Source organism: Ranitomeya imitator, chromosome 1 (genome assembly GCF_032444005.1).
Source record: "Ranitomeya imitator isolate aRanImi1 chromosome 1, aRanImi1.pri, whole genome shotgun sequence".
Classification (NCBI taxonomy): Eukaryota; Metazoa; Chordata; class Amphibia; order Anura; family Dendrobatidae; genus Ranitomeya; species Ranitomeya imitator.
The window spans coordinates 1,137,029,908-1,137,051,063 of NC_091282.1; the positions used below are offsets into that span (position 1 = coordinate 1,137,029,908).

General features: G+C 44.3%; 1 protein-coding gene and 1 long non-coding RNA gene across 3 annotated transcripts; one reads left to right on the forward strand and one right to left on the reverse strand.

Annotated features, from left to right (window-relative positions):
* Window positions 1–8,429: 8,429 nt before the first annotated feature.
* Window positions 8,430–9,725, reverse strand: LOC138657038 (uncharacterized). Its single transcript, XR_011317000.1, has 3 exons — window positions 9,643–9,725; window positions 9,216–9,296; window positions 8,430–9,008 (listed from the first exon to the last, which is right to left on the reverse strand). It is a non-coding gene; the product is annotated as an uncharacterized lncRNA (long non-coding RNA).
* A 1,270-nt stretch (window positions 9,726–10,995) lies between these two features.
* On the forward strand, window positions 10,996–14,549 carry LOC138657039 (uncharacterized). Of its 2 annotated transcripts, XM_069744516.1 has the most exons (5): window positions 10,996–11,154; window positions 11,321–11,439; window positions 12,505–12,869; window positions 13,216–13,296; window positions 13,504–14,549. In XM_069744516.1, exons 2-5 carry the CDS (start codon window positions 11,406–11,408, stop codon window positions 13,633–13,635), a joined length of 612 nt encoding a protein of 203 aa, XP_069600617.1. In that variant the 5' UTR covers window positions 10,996–11,154; window positions 11,321–11,405; the 3' UTR covers window positions 13,636–14,549. The 2 variants fall into 2 exon arrangements, with proteins under 2 accessions (XP_069600617.1, XP_069600616.1); XM_069744515.1 differs by having other exon boundaries at window positions 11,321–12,869; window positions 13,537–14,549.
* Window positions 14,550–21,156: the final 6,607 nt, after the last annotated feature.

A 21,156-nucleotide genomic window follows, 5' to 3' on the forward strand; every position in this document is an offset into this window, starting at 1 on the left:
CACAGCACTTGCAAAGTTAAAATACTTACCTCTCCCTGCTCCACTGCCGTGACGTGGTCCAGATTTCCTGGGCCCACTAATTACTTGAACCAGCCCTACCCCCCACAACTTTAGCCAAATGACCCCCAATTTCAAATGCCTTCCAATTATTATAAGCTAAATTACGATTGACAAGCTTCTGTAACAAGAATGGATGTTTTTGCCATTAAAATGGGCAGTGTAGGTGTTTTCCTGGCCTCCACTCACTGCCGACTATGCTCCCCCATTGACTTGCATTGGGTTTCGTGTTTCGGTCGATATCCGACTTTTCGCGATAATCGGCCGATTCCACTCGACTCGACTTTTAAGATAGTCGGGTTTCGCGAAACACGGCTCGACTCTAAAAAGGTCAAGGTCGCTCAACCCTAATCATGACGTTTAAGCAATTAAGAACAATGGGCCCATCTTTAAATCCCATTATTATCTTCTCCTTGTGACACCCTTACTAGGTGTTGCTGGCACCCAGCAGAAGGCACATCAGTTTGTCATTTTGTGCTTGTTACTAATTGATCACAGGTTCTCAAATCTTCCAAATTAAACTAAAAATTGAAAAAAATTAAAAAAAACAAAGAAAGATGAAAACAATGCAATTTAGATCACCCATCTCTTTTTCTTATTCACCATCACCCCCTAAAAAATCTTAAGCATTAAAAAATGTGATATTGCCACATCTGTAATGGTCTGAAAAACACATGCTATTTTTGGTCACCTCTCCTCTCTAGAAAAATTATTATAAAACTATTAAATACCACATTAAACACAAAATGATACCACTGAAAGCTAAACCTCGCAATAAAATAACAATCCCTCATACTGCTCTATTGATGGAAAAACAAAAATTCTATGGCCCTAAGATATATGGACCTAACCAATCATAGTATTTTTTAATTTGATCAAGTCCAGAAACGAAAATGCATTCATTTTAAAACATTATGAAATATTATTTACAATCATGAAAAAAAACGAAAAAAAAAACAAAATAGTCGTTTTACCAGTGAAATGTAAATGCTGCCTTCCACAGCCCATAAATCAATATGTAATGAGGATGAACATGGGTGAATGGAATGTGAATGTGTATGTCCGGGGTTGGCAACTTTTCTTTTTTTTCTGTACAGTTTATCAAAAAATCATGGACACTGTTGTGAATTCTGTGGCTGAGTTCACTTCTGTGGTCACAAGTGGTATTGCAGTCTCTGGGCTTCCTCCCTCAGGTGTTTTGGTGAGCTCGTTGGCTGCCTTGCTATTTAGCTCCACCTGAGTCTGTCTTCCTTGCTCCTTGTCAATGTTCCAGTGTTGGATCTGAGCTACTGCATCTTTCCTTGGGCCTGCTGCTCTGCTAGATAAGTGCTTCTAGTTTGTTTTCTGTTTTTTTCTGTCCAGCTTGCTATTGTCTTTTGCTGGAAGCTCTGAGAAGCAGAGGGGTGCACCGCCGTGCTGTTAGTTCGGCACGGTGGGTCTTTTTGCCCCTTTGCGTGGTTTTCGTTTTAGGGTTTTTTGTAGACTGCATAGTTCTCTTTGCTATCCTCGCTCTGTCTAGAATATCGGGCCTCACTTTGCTGAATCTATTTCATTTCTACGTTTGTCTTTTCATCTTGCTAACAGTCATTATATGTGGGGGGCTGCCTATTCCTTTGGGGTATTTCTCTGAGGTAAGTCAGGCTTGTATTTCTATCTTCAGGCTAGTCAGCTCCTCAGGCAGTGCCGAGTTGCATAGGTAGTTGTTAGGCGCAATCCACTGCTGCTTATAGTTGTGTGAGGATAGATCAGGTACTGCAGTCTACAGAGATTCCACGTCTCAGAGCTCGTCCTATTGTTTTTGGTTATTGTCAGATCTCTGTATGTGCGCTGATTATTGCACGCTGTGTTGCCTGATTGCCAGCCATAACAGTACAAGGAGCCTCACCAATGATTCCCAATAGAGGGAAAAAAGAAATCCTGACACCATTTTTTTTTCTTAGCTCTGTCTTCAGTCTTTTTTTTCCCCTAGACATTAGAGTGCTTCAGGACACAGCTGTGGACATGGATATTCAGGCTCTGTGCTCCTCAATGGATAATCTCGTTGTAAATGTACAAAAGATTCAAGATACTATTGATCAGAAATCGATGCTAGAACCAAGAATTCCGATTCCTGATTTGTTTTTTGGTGACAGAACTAAGTTCCTGAGCTTCAGAAATAATTGTAAGCTATTTTTGGCCTTGAAACCTCATTCTTCTGGTAATCCTATTCAACAGGTTTTGATTATTATTTCTTTTTTGCGCGGCGACCCACAGGACTGGGCGTTTTCTCTTGCACCAGGAGATTCTGCATTGAGTAATGTTGATGCATTTTTCCTGGCGCTCGGATTGCTTTACGATGAGCCTAATTCAGTGGATCAGGCTGAGAAAAATCTGCTGGCTTTATGCCAGGGTCAGGATGATGTAGAAGTATATTGTCAGAAATTTAGGAAATGGTCAGTACTCACTCTGTGGAATGAATCTGCACTAGCGGCTTTGTTCAGAAAGGGTCTCTCTGAAGCTCTTAAGGATGTAATGGTGGGATTTCCTATGCCTGCTGGTTTGAATGAGTCTATGTCCTTGGCCATTCAGATCGGTCGTCGCTTGCGCGAGCGTAAATCTGTGCACCATCTGGCGGTACTGCCTGAGAGTAAACCTGAGCCTATGCAGTGCGACAGGACTATGACTAAAGTAGAACGGCAAGAACACAGACGTCTGAACAGACTGTGTTTCTATTGTGATGATTCTACTCATGCTATTTCTAATTGTCCTAAACGCACTAGGCGGTTCGATAGCTCTGCCGTTATTGGTACTGTACAGTCCAAATTCCTTTTGTCCATTACCTTAATGTGCTCTTTGTCATCGTATTCTGTCATGGCGTTTGTGGATTCAGGCGCTGCCCTGAATCTGATGGATTTGGATTATGCTAAACGTTGTGGATTTTTCTTGGAGCCTTTGCGGTGTCCTATTCCGTTGAGAGGAATTGATGCTACACCTCTGGCCAAGAATAAGCCTCAGTACTGGGCCCAGCTGACCATGTGCATGGCTCCTGCACATCAGGAAGTTATTCGCTTTTTGGTACTGCATAATTTGCATGATGTGGTCGTGTTGGGGTTGCCATGGCTACAAACCCATAATCCAGTATTGGATTGGAACTCTATGTCGGTAACCAGCTGGGGTTGTCAGGGAGTACATGGTGATGTTCCATTTTTGTCTATTTCGTCATCCATTCCTTCTGACATCCCAGAGTTCTTGTCGGACTTTCAGGATGTATTTGAAGAGTCCAAGTCTGATGCCCTACCTCCGCATAGGAATTGTGATTGTGCTATCGATTTGATTCCTGGTAGTAAATTCCCTAAGGGTCGTTTATTTAATTTGTCCGTACCTGAACACACCGCTATGCGCAGTTATGTGAAGGAGTCCCTGGAGAAGGGACATATTCGCCCATCGTCGTCACCATTGGGAGCAGGGTTCTTTTTTGTAGCCAAGAAGGATGGTTTGCTAAGACCGTGTATTGATTACCGCCTTCTTAATAAGATCACTGTTAAGTTTCAGTATCCCTTGCCATTGATTTCTGACTTGTTTGCTCGGATTAAGGGGGCTAGTTGGTTTACTAAGATTGATCTTCGTGGTGCGTATAATCTGGTGAGAATCAGGCAGGGAGATGAATGGAAAACGGCATTTAATACGCCCGAGGGTCATTTTGAGTATCTGGTGATGCCGTTCGGACTTGCCAATGCTCCATCTGTTTTTCAGTCTTTTATGCATGACATTTTCCGTGAGTATCTGGATAAATTCTTGATTGTTTACTTGGATGACATTTTGATCTTCTCAGATGATTGGGAGTCTCATGTGGAGCAAGTCAGAATGGTTTTCCAGGTACTGCGTGCTAATTCCTTGTTCGTGAAGGGATCAAAGTGTCTCTTCGGTGTGCAGAAAGTTTCATTTTTGGGGTTCATCTTTTCCCCTTCTACTATCGAGATGGATCCGGTTAAGGTTCAGGCCATCCAGGATTGGACTCAGCCGACATCTCTAAAAAGTCTGCAGAAATTCCTGGGCTTTGCTAATTTTTATCGTCGCTTCATCTGTAATTTTTCTAGCATTGCCAGACCATTGACCGATTTGACCAAGAAGGGTGCTGATTTGGTTAATTGGTCTTCTGCTGCCGTGGAAGCTTTTCAGGAGTTGAAGCATCGTTTTTGCTGTGCCCCTGTGTTGTGTCAACCTGATGTTTCTCTTCCGTTCCAGGTCGAGGTTGATGCTTCTGAGATTGGTGCAGGGGTGGTTTTGTCACAGAGAGGTTCTGGTTGCTCAGTGTTCAAACCATGTGCTTTCTTTTCCAGGAAATTTTCTGCTGCTGAGCGTAATTATGATGTGGGCAACCGAGAGTTGCTGGCCATGAAGTGGGCATTCGAGGAGTGGCGTCATTGGCTTGAGGGTGCTAAGCATCGCGTGGTGGTATTGACTGATCATAAGAACTTGACTTATCTCGAGTCTGCCAAGCGCTTGAATCCTAGACAGGCCCGTTGGTCGTTATTTTTTGCTCGTTTTGATTTTGTGATTTCATACCTTCCGGGCTCTAAAAATGTGAAGGCGGATGCTCTGTCTAGGAGTTTTGTGCCCGACTCTCCGGGGTTATCTGAGCCGGCGAGTATCCTCAAGGAAGGAGTCATTGTGTCTGCCATCTCCCCTGATTTGCGGAGAGTGTTGCAGAAATTTCAGGCTAATAAACCTGATCGTTGTCCGGCCGAGAAACTGTTCGTCCCTGATAGGTGGACTAGTAAAGTTATCTCTGAACTTCATTGTTCGGTGCTGGCCGGTCATCCAGGAATCTTTGGTACCAGGGAGTTGGTTGCTAGATCCTTCTGGTGGCCATCTCTGTCACGGGATGTGCGTGCTTTTGTGCAGTCCTGTGGAATTTGTGCTAGGGCTAAGCCCTGCTGTTCACGTGCCAGTGGGTTGCTTTTGCCCTTGCCGGTCCCGAAGAGGCCTTGGACACATATTTCGATGGATTTCATTTCTGACCTTCCCGTTTCTCAAAAAATGTCGGTCATTTGGGTGGTCTGTGATCGCTTTTCTAAAATGGTCCATCTGGTGCCCTTGGTTAAATTGCCTTCCTCCTCTGATTTGGTGCCTTTGTTCTTCCAGCATGTGGTTCGGTTGCATGGCATTCCTGAGAATATTGTTTCTGACAGAGGTTCACAGTTTGTCTCGAGGTTCTGGCGAGCCTTTTGTGGTAGGATGGGCATTGACCTATCTTTCTCCTCGGCCTTCCATCCTCAGACTAATGGCCAGACCGAACGAACCAATCAGACCTTGGAAACATATCTGAGATGTTTTGTTTCCGCTGACCAGGATGATTGGGTGTCATTTTTGCCGTTGGCTGAGTTCGCCCTTAATAATCGGGCCAGCTCGGCTACCTTGGTCTCTCCATTTTTCTGCAATTCTGGGTTCCATCCTCGTTTCTCTTCAGGACAGGTTGAGTCTTCGGACTGTCCTGGTGTGGATTCTGTGGTGGACAGGTTGCAGCAGATCTGGACTCAGGTAGTGGACAATTTGACCTTGTCCCAGGAGAAGGCTCAGCTTTTCGCTAATCGCAGACGCCGTGTGGGACCCCGACTTCGTGTTGGGGATTTGGTTTGGTTATCTTCTCGTCATATTCCTATGAAGGTTTCCTCTCCTAAATTTAAACCTCGTTTTATTGGTCCGTATAGGATTTCTGAGATTCTCAATCCGGTGTCTTTTCGTCTGACCCTCCCAGACTCCTTTTCCATACATAATGTATTCCATAGGTCGTTGTTGAGGAGATACGTGGCACCTATGGTTCCATCTGTGGAGCCTCCTGCCCCTGTTTTGGTGGAGGGGGAATTGGAGTATATTGTGGAGAAGATTTTGGATTCTCGTGTCTCTAGACGGAAACTCCAGTATCTGGTCAAATGGAAGGGTTATGCTCAGGAAGATAATTCCTGGGTTTTTGCCTCTGATGTCCATGCCCCAGATCTTGTTCGTGCCTTTCATGTGGCTCATCCTGGTCGGCCTGGGGGTTCTGGTGAGGGTTCGGTGACCCCTCCTCAAGGGGGGGGTACTGTTGTGAATTCTGTGGCTGAGTTCACTTCTGTGGTCACAAGTGGTATTGCAGTCTCTGGGCTTCCTCCCTCAGGTGTTTTGGTGAGCTCGTTGGCTGCCTTGCTATTTAGCTCCACCTGAGTCTGTCTTCCTTGCTCCTTGTCAATGTTCCAGTGTTGGATCTGAGCTACTGCATCTTTCCTTGGGCCTGCTGCTCTGCTAGATAAGTGCTTCTAGTTTGTTTTCTGTTTTTTTCTGTCCAGCTTGCTATTGTCTTTTGCTGGAAGCTCTGAGAAGCAGAGGGGTGCACCGCCGTGCTGTTAGTTCGGCACGGTGGGTCTTTTTGCCCCTTTGCGTGGTTTTCGTTTTAGGGTTTTTTGTAGACTGCATAGTTCTCTTTGCTATCCTCGCTCTGTCTAGAATATCGGGCCTCACTTTGCTGAATCTATTTCATTTCTACGTTTGTCTTTTCATCTTGCTAACAGTCATTATATGTGGGGGGCTGCCTATTCCTTTGGGGTATTTCTCTGAGGTAAGTCAGGCTTGTATTTCTATCTTCAGGCTAGTCAGCTCCTCAGGCAGTGCCGAGTTGCATAGGTAGTTGTTAGGCGCAATCCACTGCTGCTTATAGTTGTGTGAGGATAGATCAGGTACTGCAGTCTACAGAGATTCCACGTCTCAGAGCTCGTCCTATTGTTTTTGGTTATTGCCAGATCTCTGTATGTGCGCTGATTACTGCACGCTGTGTTGCCTGATTGCCAGCCATAACAGGACACATTGTAAAACCACAATAAATCATTAGGATTATAAATTATACATACCTACAGCCCATAATTTTGATATGAAGACATTAGTTGCATTCATTGTAAAAAGTTAAATACTGATAATTACACTGAAAAAACCTGTATCTCATTTTTTTTGCAGACATGCCAAAAATGGTGCCATATTTTTATGAACAGTCTAGAAATTTCTGGACTGATAGCAACCTTGTGTATGTGGTTTTTGTTTTACTTGTTCTTCATCCATGTTTCCTATTAACCTGTCAGTAGTTAGTCAACAGGTCTTGTTTCAGTATTTTCTCTATGTGCGGCCTCCATGTTGGTGAAGCCTGTGATCAGATTGGATGCTGTCATCAGAGGTCAATTGGTGCCAGGAAACTGAGAGAGAAGGGAATGTTGATGAGGTGTGGCCTAAAAGTGAGCGATCCGAGTTCCCTGAAGCCCTCCAGTCACAAATATAAAAGAATAGTTGACAAAAGCACAAGAAACAAGAGCCATCAAAATATCTGCACACCACCAAAGTTATGATAAAAATAATATAAGCTTTATTGGGAACATAATTAAAAACATCTAAAATCACACATAACCTCCGTGCAGATGCCCCTGTGAACACTGTATGCCAAAATATACATAGATATATAAACGTATGAAATCTTACAGACGTGTCCCTGCCCTCTGCACTTAATATTATTAATGTAACTATATATAGTCAAAATTTGGAATGAACACGCTGTATACAACCATATAACAACAATTATGCACACAGTCAAGTATAATACAAGCCACACAGCATGCAAATAGCATGCAACACCCCACCACAATATGCAGCTTCCAGCAAAAAACCCCTATGGACCCAGAGGAGCAGATAAAATAAACTGCCCTAGATATCCAGAGAAAGGGACAGGGGAGGATGTCCAAATATATACCCTGAAACACCCTGCATAGTCTGATCCTAGGAGTGGTCAAAAGGTGAAAATAGTGCTGGAGAAAGCACCATAGGATAAATCCTGCTGCAGGAGGCTGTGAGGCTGAATAGTCACAGGGCAAATGCGACCGGAGGAGAGGCCCAACGCGTGTCGCTGTTCTAGGACAGCTTCGTCAGGGGAAGTAGTGCAAATACCCCCAATAGCGCTTAAATACCTTATAATCAATTGTGTGGTCAGGTCAGGTGTGGCTGGCAGAGCATGGGGGCCGGAAAACCGGAAGTGACTCACCAGGAAGAAGGGAAAATGAAAGTGTCCTGAATAACACACTGAGCATGTGCAAATGGAAGGTCAAAACAGCAGAATGGATACAGGCAAAAAGCCTGAAGAAACGTAAGTGTTTATGACAGCGCAGCTCCCGGGAGCAGATGTGGTGACAGTCCTGCAATGCATGACTGTCAGCACATCTATGGGCACAAGAGAGGAAGCATACTTGTACAGTCCATAGAGAGAGGCAGCAAGTACACAGCAAGGAAGAAAAAGCAGAACCAATCCTATAAGATTAATATAGAACCAGAAGATTAAATCCTGAAAAAATTTTTTTTTTTTTTATGATTATGTACATATATATACCAATAAATAAGCTCATATATGAGTCATAGTGTTATAACATGAAACATATACATATATATATATATATATACATACATACACACACACATATACATACATACATACATACACGCATTCCGGTGTGCAGACTTCACTAGAACATACAGTACATAGAAGACAGAATTAAATACCATCAAACTATGCTGAATCAGATTAATTCATCAATATATATACAGCACCCTCACAATACATATGGATAAAACTTCCATGATATGATATTACACAGGATTACAGGCGGATACTTCAATTGTCCTGTTATGTAGTATATGGTCCAATGGGGAAGGAGAAGAATTAGATCCCTCTCCCCTCCCCCCATATAATGTTCCATTTAGGTCCAGAGTCTTTTCCTCTTCTCCGAAGTTTTGTAAATGAAAAAACATAAATTCTTCTCCAGACCTCCATATCACAACCAGAGGGAGTCGATGCCACTCAATATGCTGTTCGGGAAATGCATAACTCTATTCCAAACGTCCACCACGTTCACCACGTCCACCACGAAATCCTGAAGAAGAATAGCCGAGTTATCCCAAAAAACCTGTACAAAGGAGGTCCTCGTTAATTCCATGGGGCGCCATAGAGTGGAGCTGGTAGATCCAACGGGATTCTACCTGTAGCAATTTCTTATGCAATGTGCCACCCCTATCGGAGGTCCTCAGATGTTCCAAACCAATGACTCTAGTATTGGTATAACTCCCAGCATGATGAGTCAAGTAATGAGCCGCCACCGTAGTAAGGGTCTTACCTTTGCGTCTATCAGCCACCGCTGTATTGATCGTGGAAAAATGTCCCTGAATCCTCCGGCGCAGCTCCTGTGTGGTCTGGCCTACATAGACACGAGGGCAAGTACATATGATGGCATAGATAACATTAGATGTTTTGCAATTAATGTAGGACTTTAATCTATGTGGCGTCTGATCTGTTGGGTTAATAAAGGAATCTCGCGTGGGGTGCATATATGTACATACCGTGCAATTCCCGCACGGAAAAGAACCTTTCAGGACAATACCACGATTCAATTTATGAGTGGGCCTAGAATAATGGCTCCTCGTAAGTATGTCCCTAAAATTGGGAGCCCTTTTTGCGGTCACTAAGGGTCGTGGGCTGATCACCTGCGCTGTTTGCGTGTCAGCAGTCAGGATTCTCCAGTGATTGTTCAGGATGTCCCTTACCTGGTTCCACTGAGTATGGTATCCGGTAATGAAGCGCACAAATTTGTCCGTTTCCTTCTTTGTGGGGACCAGTAAGGTGTCCTGTGTCTGTATTTTTGCTCTCTGATAGGCCCGAGAGATACATTTCTTGGGGTAATTCCTCCTCCTAAATCTCTCCGTAAGATCATGGGCTTCCCTACGAAAATCCTCGTCATCGGTACAATTTCGTCGTGCCCTGAGGAATTGTCCCCTCGGAATGCCATCCCTCGTATGTTTTGGATGGAAGCTACGATACTCCAACAGACTATTAACCGCTGTGGGCTTGCGATAGAGACAAGTAGATAATTTGCCATTCTGACATTTAACCTCAAGATCCAGAAATTGCACTGCAACAGAAGAAAACTGGTGAGTCAAAAAAATATTAAAAGGATTATGGTTGAGGACGTCCAGAAATTCCAGACATTCCTCAATAGAGCCTGACCAAATAAAGAAAATGTCGTCTATGAATCGCGACCAATGCCGTACCTTATTGATGAAGAAATTAGAGACATAGACGACAGTGTGCTCCCACCACCCTAAAAAAAGGTTTGCAAAAGCTGGGGCGCAGCGCGCTCCCATTGCCACGCCTGATGTTTGAATATAGAAGGTTCTGTCAAATAAGAAAAAATTGTGTCTCAAAACAAAATCTAATAAATCAATAATGAAGGAGTCATGCATTCTGTCAGAATTGGTTTGTTGATCGAGGAAAAACATGATTGCCTGTAGGCCATCATCGTGACTGATATTCGAATAAAGGGATTCCACGTCACAGGTAACCATAATCTCCCCTGATGATAAATCCAACCCTTTGTATATGCTGATAAAGTGTGAGGAGTCCCTAATGTGAGAAGGCAATTTAAGCACAAATGGCTGTAGAAAAAAATCAATGTAAATACACGCCTTCTCACACAGACTCCCAATACTAGACACGATAGGTCGGCCTCGGTGACTTTTCGCACTACATGGGAGGAGGGGTTACTCCGCTGTTCACAAATTCTAATCAACATGCTTATTGCACATGATAGGGAACTCTTGGTGCAGGTAAAGACAGAAATCAGGGATTTGGAAAATGGCCTCAGTAAATTTGATGAGGTCTCACAAATCCAGCCCTTTAAAATCAAACTTAAAGAGGGATTGGACAAGTATGACAAGGAGATTATGGATAAAAAAAGAGCAAAATTTTTGAGGGATAAATTGGACTTCGATCAACATATGGCCTATAAGTGGGGACATCAAGGCAATCAACGTCGAGGTATTAAAACCAGACAAGGTCCAACAAATTCCTCCCGTAACATCACAACCACTGAGGGTCCGTCTTTGAGTGATTTTTTGTCCTCGGCGGAAAGCGACACAGAACCAGGACCAGGACTAGGCGTGGGCATAGGAGACATAGACCTAACCACTCGGATCACCAGGAACAGGGGATACAGACCTCCATATCACAACAAACGGATGAAACAACGCAAGTGATCCCGTCATCAACCAACAGTGATGGTGAGTCTGATGTTCGGGTTAAACATGATTCATTGCAGATTGTCAACTTGTCTCAACACCAACTAACACCTATTGAAACTGCAGTATTAAGCAGGGGTCTGACTTTCTCGCCGGCACAACGGGCTGATAATTTCACTTTGATCAAGGATCTTTTCTTATTCTGTAGGAAAATCGTCCTCCAGGTTTTGCACATACAACCACAGGCGATTTCCTCTCTTGATCAGACTGAACATGGAGTTTTTCAAGATCTGATGGAGCTCCTACAAGAGGGTGAATCTAACACAGGTAGGCGTAATTTTCCTCACAAGAACAAATCCACTGTGTGTCCACCCCTGTCCACTATACCAGCTGTCAAAATCTTCTTCGAGATGGTCAAACAAGATATTGAAGCACTCCCCCCTAGGATAGGCCTCATGCCTAATTTGACTACTCAGGAACGACGGGCTCTATCTGACCTACGGTCAAATAAAGAATTCTTGATCAGGGAGGCGGACAAGGGGGGTAATGTTGTCCTGTGGCCCCATAGCTTGTATCTCGAGGAAGCAAGTAGACAACTTGGTAACCAGCATTTTTATCGAAGACTCCCCTCCAATCCTACGGGGGTTTTCTCTACGAAATTGAGAGCTCTCTTGGATAGGGCTTTTGAACTGGGGGTTATCAGTGTTCAGGAACGGGACTTTATTTGGGTAGAGGAACCAACTACATCTACGTTCTATATGCTACCCAAGGTTCACAAAGATTTGAATAAACCCCCAGGCCGACCTATCGTGTCTAGTATTGGGAGTCTGTGTGAGAAGGCGTGTATTTACATTGATTTTTTTCTACAGCCATTTGTGCTTAAATTGCCTTCTCACATTAGGGACTCCTCACACTTTATCAGCATATACAAAGGGTTGGATTTATCATCAGGGGAGATTATGGTTACCTGTGACGTGGAATCCCTTTATTCGAATATCAGTCACGATGATGGCCTACAGGCAATCATGTTTTTCCTCGATCAACAAACCAATTCTGACAGAATGCATGACTCCTTCATTATTGATTTATTAGATTTTGTTTTGAGACACAATTTTTTCTTATTTGACAGAACCTTCTATATTCAAACATCAGGCGTGGCAATGGGAGCGCGCTGCGCCCCAGCTTTTGCAAACCTTTTTTTAGGGTGGTGGGAGCACACTGTCGTCTATGTCTCTAATTTCTTCATCAATAAGGTACGGCATTGGTCGCGATTCATAGACGACATTTTCTTTATTTGGTCAGGCTCTATTGAGGAATGTCTGGAATTTCTGGACGTCCTCAACCATAATCCTTTTAATATTTTTTTGACTCACCAGTTTTCTTCTGTTGCAGTGCAATTTCTGGATCTTGAGGTTAAATGTCAGAATGGCAAATTATCTACTTGTCTCTATCGCAAGCCCACAGCGGTTAATAGTCTGTTGGAGTATCGTAGCTTCCATCCAAAACATACGAGGGATGGCATTCCGAGGGGACAATTCCTCAGGGCACGACGAAATTGTACCGATGACGAGGATTTTCGTAGGGAAGCCCATGATCTTACGGAGAGATTTAGGAGGAGGAATTACCCCAAGAAATGTATCTCTCGGGCCTATCAGAGAGCAAAAATACAGACACAGGACACCTTACTGGTCCCCACAAAGAAGGAAACGGACAAATTTGTGCGCTTCATTACCGGATACCATACTCAGTGGAACCAGGTAAGGGACATCCTGAACAATCACTGGAGAATCCTGACTGCTGACACGCAAACAGCGCAGGTGATCAGCCCACGACCCTTAGTGACCGCAAAAAGGGCTCCCAATTTTAGGGACATACTTACGAGGAGCCATTATTCTAGGCCCACTCATAAATTGAATCGTGGTATTGTCCTGAAAGGTTCTTTTCCGTGCGGGAATTGCACGGTATGTACATATATGCACCCCACGCGAGATTCCTTTATTAACCCAACAGATCAGACGCCACATAGATTAAAGTCCTACATTAATTGCAAAACATCTAATGTTATCTATGCCATCATATGTACTTGCCCTCGTGTCTATGTAGGCCAGACCACACAGGAGCTGCGCCGGAGGATTCAGGGACATTTTTCCACGATCAATACAGCGGTGGCTGATAGACGCAAAGGTAAGACCCTTACTACGGTGGCGGCTCATTACTTGACTCATCATGCTGGGAGTTATACCAATACTAGAGTCATTGGTTTGGAACATCTGAGGACCTCCGATAGGGGTGGCACATTGCATAAGAAATTGCTACAGGTAGAATCCCGTTGGATCTACCAGCTCCACTCTATGGCGCCCCATGGAATTAACGAGGACCTCCTTTTTACAGGTTTTTTGGGATAACTCGGCTATTCTTCTTCAGGATTTCGTGGTGGACGTGGTGAACGTGGTGGACGTTTGGAATAGAGTTATGCATTTCCCGAACAGCATATTGAGTGGCATCGACTCCCTCTGGTTGTGATATGGAGGTCTGGAGAAGAATTTATGTTTTTTCATTTACAAAACTTCGGAGAAGAGGAAAAGACTCTGGACCTAAATGGAACATTATATGGGGGGAGGGGAGAGGGATCTAATTCTTCTCCTTCCCCATTGGACCATATACTACATAACAGGACAATTGAAGTATCCGCCTGTAATCCTGTGTAATATCATATCATGGAAGTTTTATCCATATGTATTGTGAGGGTGCTGTATATATATTGATGAATTAATCTGATTCAGCATAGTTTGATGGTATTTAATTCTGTCTTCTATGTACTGTATGTTCTAGTGAAGTCTGCACACCGGAATGCGTGTATGTATGTATGTATGTATATGTGTGTGTGTATGTATGTATATATATATATATATGTATATGTTTCATGTTATAACACTATGACTCATATATGAGCTTATTTATTGGTATATATATGTACATAATCATAAAAAAAAAAAAAAATTTTTCAGGATTTAATCTTCTGGTTCTATATTAATCTTATAGGATTGGTTCTGCTTTTTCTTCCTTGCTGTGTACTTGCTGCCTCTCTCTATGGACTGTACAAGTATGCTTCCTCTCTTGTGCCCATAGATGTGCTGACAGTCATGCATTGCAGGACTGTCACCACATCTGCTCCCGGGAGCTGCGCTGTCATAAACACTTACGTTTCTTCAGGCTTTTTGCCTGTATCCATTCTGCTGTTTTGACCTTCCATTTGCACATGCTCAGTGTGTTATTCAGGACACTTTCATTTTCCCTTCTTCCTGGTGAGTCACTTCCGGTTTTCCGGCCCCCATGCTCTGCCAGCCACACCTGACCTGACCACACAATTGATTATAAGGTATTTAAGCGCTATTGGGGGTATTTGCACTACTTCCCCTGACGAAGCTGTCCTAGAACAGCGACACGCGTTGGGCCTCTCCTCCGGTCGCATTTGCCCTGTGACTATTCAGCCTCACAGCCTCCTGCAGCAGGATTTATCCTATGGTGCTTTCTCCAGCACTATTTTCACCTTTTGACCACTCCTAGGATCAGACTATGCAGGGTGTTTCAGGGTATATATTTGGACATCCTCCCCTGTCCCTTTCTCTGGATATCTAGGGCAGTTTATTTTATCTGCTCCTCTGGGTCCATAGGGGTTTTTTGCTGGAAGCTGCATATTGTGGTGGGGTGTTGCATGCTATTTGCATGCTGTGTGGCTTGTATTATACTTGACTGTGTGCATAATTGTTGTTATATGGTTGTATACAGCGTGTTCATTCCAAATTTTGACTATATATAGTTACATTAATAATATTAAGTGCAGAGGGCAGGGACACGTCTGTAAGATTTCATACGTTTATATATCTATGTATATTTTGGCATACAGTGTTCACAGGGGCATCTGCACGGAGGTTATGTGTGATTTTAGATGTTTTTAATTATGTTCCCAATAAAGCTTATATTATTTTTATCATAACTTTGGTGGTGTGCAGATATTTTGATGGCTCTTGTTTCTTGTGCTTTTGTCAGTTTGCATTATTAGCCATCAGTCTTGCACCCCCTCTATATATCTGCATATTGCAGTGGTGCGTCAGCTATCCCATATGATATAAAAGAATAGTTGTATCATAATGGATAGAACTTACATTATTCACTTTTTCTATCAAAAGAATTGTCAGCGGGACAACACGACTAGTGTACTTCACTTGCTGGATGCTAAATGAATGTAAAAGAAACAAAAGCTGATCATTACTATAAAGGATTTGACACAAGGTCACTAAATCGCTATAAATCATCCTCACTAGGGTTGAGCGAAACCCGACCCGATCCCTGTGTGGGGTCGGCCATGCGGTACGCGACTTTCGCGCCAAAGTCGCGTTTCGTATGACGTGCTTGGCGCCATTTTTTTCAGCCAATGAAGGGGCGTGGGCAGAGTGATGACATAGGTCTTAGGGGCGTGGACGCGGAGAGAGAGAGAGAGAGAGAGAGAGAGAGAGAGAAAAAAAAAAAAAAAAAATCCCATTGGCTTTGCATTGGGTTTCGTGTTTCGGTCGATCCTCGACTTTTCGCCATAATCGGCCGATTTCACTCGACTCGACTTTTGAGATAGTCGGGTTTCGCGAAACCCGGCTCGACCCTAAAAAAGTCAAGGTCGCTCAACCCTAATCCTCACATGTTAATAAAAAAATGTTTGGGTAGCTATAATGGTTTACTGTGAGGTGCTTGAACAGAAATTATATCATGTATGAACTCACTAATGTTAATAAAAAAATGTTTGGGTAGCTATAATGGTTTACTGTGAGGTGCTTGAACAGAAATTATATCATGTATGAACTCACTACATTTTAGCGTAGTTGGCAGCATCAGACTTTACCGGAGGGATGAAAGTGCCAAGTAATTCTATAGCTCTTACCTACCACACTGTGATCCTTGCTGTGTGTTTAGCACTAGCAAATCCCCCAATGTATAATGGGCAACATATTCTGCTGAACTGAGCATGTGTTATAACTCATTTATGCCAAATGTTAGGGGTTGAGTTCCTGCCTCTGCACAGGGGGAATCTCGAGCCATCTCTGCTGCGGTCTCCCATTCTTCTCCTGCCGCAGTGAAGCCTGCTCAGTGGAGGCGTCAGTCCCAGCGTCATGCTCAGTCTGACACTGTGCAAAGGGTTACTGCTGTCCTTCCAGCTGCTGCCATTGTAGCCAATACTGGTCAGCAGCAAGCAGACGTCTTTGGGACTAAGTCCTACTTTTCCCCTTCTGAGCATGCCAGGGTAAGATCTCTCATAGGAGATCAAGGGTCACATGCTCAGGTTCTGCAGCTATTCCCATTGGTACTCTAGGAATGTCCTGAAGTTGCTCAAGTTCTGTGGCAGTTTCCCATTGGTCCTATTTTAAAAGGTCCTGTAGTTGCTGCAGCTATATAAGGTGCGTATGTCCGCACGGCCATGCGCTAGTATCTTTCTGAGTTATGTGCTTTGCGCCAGTGTGGTCATGTGAGATTGTATTCAGGGACCCGGCTGAAATAAGCCCCTAGAATACCGACATCTACGGTGAGGACATTGTGTGCATGCATGACCACTGACTGCACTCTGTTGGGCAGTTAGCCTGTGCTCCTGTGAAGTCTAACAGGGCGCAGTGCTTTCCTTTCACGGCTACTCTGTGAAGTAACAGAGCTAGTCGATACCGCCAAATAGTGCCACTAGAGTTGAGCGACCTTGACCTTTTTAGAGTCGAGCCGGGTTTTGCGAAACCCGACTATGTCCAAAGTCGGGTCGAGTGAAATCGGCCGATTATGACGTAAAGTCGGGATCGACCGAAACACGAAACCCAATGCAAGTCAATGGGGCAGCATAGTCGGCAGTGAGTGGGGGCCAGGAAAACACCTAGAGTGCCCATTTTAATGTCAAAACCATCCATTCTTCTTAATGAAGCTTGTCAAGCGTAATTTACCTTATAATAATTGGAAGGCATTTGAAATTGGGGGTCATTTGGCTAAAGTTGTGGGGGGTAGGGCTGGTTCAAGTAATTAGTGGGCCCAGGAAATCTGGACCACGTCACGGCAGTGGAGCAGGGAGAGGTAAGTATTTCAACTTTGCAAGTGCTGTGAACCTGAGCAAGCAGGGGGGGCCCACTCGTTGGCATTGGCACTGGCACAGGGCCCCTCAAAGTACAGCGGTGTGTTTGCACGGCGGGGGCGCCTCCCACCGGCAGCAACACTTTTGCGTACTATGAGAGGCCCTGTGCCAGTGACGTCGCCAACTAGTATTCCTCCCCCCACCTGATGAAGGAACCTGCACTTTCATCTGCACCTTCCTCTTTGTCCCCGTGTAAGGTGGTATGGTATGCGGGAAGAGCAACCTGACTTTCAGCAGGGTCACAATGTTGTTGTGTAGCGTGCACGGGGAATGTTGCGTTATGGGTCAATGTACCAGCAGACTCATCTATCACTGGCTGGGCAATGGGCACGATGAAGTGGAAACACAGATATAGGCCCAAAGAAGAAAGTGGGCTAAATGCAGTTCAAAATTGGTAACACAGGAATAACCAGGGGGCATTGCAGTGGAGGACAACTGGAATGAGAGGCTGACACAGAGAGTAGGGCCAAATCAGTAAGTAGTCGAAATGCAGTTCAAAATTGGCAACCGTAGTAAACAGGCGGCACAGCTTTGTTCAGTGGAGGAGAACAGCAAGGAGTGGCAGACACCGATAGTAGGCCCCAACCCAACTAGTAGGCCAAATGCAGTCTAACATTAACAACTACTTAACGAGAGGCTGAAAATGGTATTTCAGGACAGGAAACCAGGAGAACAGCAAGGAGTGGCAGACACCGATAGTAGGCCCCAAACCAACTAGTACGCCAAATGCAGTTGTTCCATTTAACCACAATTTAATGAGAGCCTGAAGATAGAAGCTCAGGAAAGGCAACCTGGGGAACACCTTGGAGTGTAACACACCATCTCTCTCCACCCCATACCCATTTTGTAGGCCTAATGCTGTGTACTTTTCTACAACTACTAAACGAGAGTCGGAAGACCGAAGCAATGGCAAGGAAACCTGGGGAACACCTTGGAGTGTAACACACCATCTCTCTCCACCCCATACCCAATTTGTAGGCCTAATGCAGCCTACTTTCCGACACCTACTAAACGAGAGCATGAAGATCGAAGCTCAGGAAAGGCAACCTGGGGAACACCTTGGAGTGTAACACACCATCTCTCTCCACCCCATACCCATTTTGTAGGCCTAATGCAGTGTACTTTTCTACAACTACTAAACGAGAGTCGGAAGACCGAAGCAATGGCAAGGAAACCTGGGGAACACCTTGGAGTGTAACACACCATCTCTCTCCACCCCATTCCCCATTTTTTAGGCCTAATGCAGCCTACTTTCCGACACCTACTAAACGAGAGCATGAAGATCGAAGCTCAGGAAAGGCAACCTGGGGAACACCTTGGAGTGTAACACACCATCTCTCTCCACCCCATACCCATTTTGTAGGCCTAATGCTGTGTACTTTTCTACAACTACTAAACGAGAGTCGGAAGACCGAAGCAATGGCAAGGAAACCTGGGGAACACCTTGGAGTGTAACACACCACCTCTCTCCACCCCATACCCAATTTGTAGGCCTAATGCAGTCTACTTTCCGACACCTACTAAACGAGAGCATGAAGATCGAAGCTCAGGAAAGGCAACCTGGGGAACACCTTGGAGTGTAACACACCATCTCTCTCCACCCCATACCCATTTTGTAGGCCTAATGCAGTGTACTTTTCTACAACTACTAAACGAGAGTCGGAAGACCGAAGCAATGGCAAGGAAACCTGGGGAACACCTTGGAGTGTAACACACCATCTCTCTCCACCCCATACCCAATTTGTAGGCCTAATGCAGCCTACTTTCCGACACCTACTAAACGAGAGCATGAAGATCGAAGCTCAGGAAAGGCAACCTGGTGAAAACCTTGGAGTGTAACACAACCTGTCTCTACACCCCATACCAAATTTGTAGGCCTAATGCAGCGTAGTTTCCACCAACTACTAAACGAGAGCCGGAAGATCGAAGCTCATGAAAGGCAACCCGGGGAACACCTTGGAGTGTAACACAACCTCTCTCTACACCACGAAAGGGCTGATTCTTAGGAAGGAAGGCTGTTGTAAATAAGCATTGCGCGTCCGAGGGTGATTATATTCTTATTCGGTATCTACTCACCCTCGGACGCGCCATGCTTCTTGATTTGTAATTAATGTTTATTTGCAATGTGCTTTTGACTTACTCAATTATTTTTTTAATTATTGATTTTATTAAATTAATAGTTTAACATCTTATTGGAAATAATTTAAAGGAGACGCGACAGGACAACACTCGGTGGATGCCATATCTGTGTTAACAACTCCAAAAAACTTTCAGTTAACTTCTTGCAGGAGAAAGAAATTGTAGCTGTTGGACCTTTGTAGTACAGTTCCAGATATTTGTTGTGTGTTTGTTTTGATTGTTAAAATGTCTGCATTTGAGATCTCAACACGATCTTATTTTTTATAATCAAATTAATTTTTTAAATATTTTATTAGGTTGGTTCAAGGGGTACACGGGCCGCAGTAGACAGGTCAGTGGAGGCCTAGTGGAAGGAGGGACCGCAGATGCGCCACTGTTTCACCCATACACAATTAGTAGGCCTAATGCAGCGTAGTTTCCAACAGCTACTAAACGAGAGCCGGAAGATCGAAGCTCAGGAAAGGCAACCTGGGGAACACCTTGGAGTGTAACACAACCTCTCTCTACACCACGGAAGGGCTGATTCTTAGGAAGGAAGGCTGTTGTAAATAAGCATTGCGCGTCCGAGGGTGATTATATTCTTATTCGGTATCTACTCACCCTCGGACGCGCCATGCTTCTTGATTTGTAATTAATGTTTATTTGCAATGTGCTTTTGACTTACTCAATTATTTTTTTAATTATTGATTTTATTAAATTAATAGTTTAACATCTTATTGGAAATAATTTAAAGGAGACGCGACAGGACAACACTCGGTGGATGCCATATCTGTGTTAACAACTCCAAAAAACTTTCAGTTAACTTCTTGCAGGAGAAAGAAATTGTAGCTGTTGGACCTTTGTAGTACAGTTCCAGATATTTGTTGTGTGTTTGTTTTGATTGTTAAAATGTCTGCATTTGAGATCTCAACACGATCTTATTTTTTATAATCAAATTAATTTTTTTTATATTTAATGATGTTGGTTCAAGGGGTACACGGGCAGCAATAGACAGGTCAGTGGAGGCCTAGTGGAAGGAGTGACGGCAGACAGGCATCAAAGGCCTAACATTGGGCTGGCTGTAGGCAAGTTAAAATTGGTTCCAGGGGAACACGGCCATCAGTGGCCTGGTCAGTGTAGTTGTAGTTGAAAGAACGGGACGCAGACAGGCTTCGAAGGCCTAACATAATAACATAGGGCTGGCTGTAGGCAAGTTAAAATTGGTTCCAAGGGAACACGGCCATCAGTGGCCTGGTCAGTGTAGTTGTAGTTGAAAGAACGGGACGCAGACAGGCTTCGAAGGCCTAACATAACAAACTTGGGCTGGCTGTAGGCACTTTTAAATTTGTTCCAGGGGTACATGGGCAGCAGTGTATGGTCAGTGGAAGTCTAGTGGAAGGAGTGACCGCAGACAGGCTTCCAAGGCCTAACATAACAAACTTGGGCTGGCTGTAGGCACTTTTAAATTGGTTCCAGGGGTACACGGGCAGCAGTGGTCTGGTCAGTGGAAGTCTAGTGGAAGGAGTGACCGCAGACAGGCTTCCAAGGCCTAACATAACAAACTTGGGCTGGCTGTAGGCACTTTTAAATTGGTTCCAGGGGTACACGGGCAGCAGTGGTCTGGTCTGTGGAAGTCTAGTGGAAGGAGTGACCGCAGACAGGCTTCGAAGGCCTAACATAATAACATAGGGCTGGCTGTAGGCAAGTTAAAATTGGTTCCAAGGGAACACGGCCATCAGTGGCCTGGTCAGTGTAGTTGTAGTTGAAAG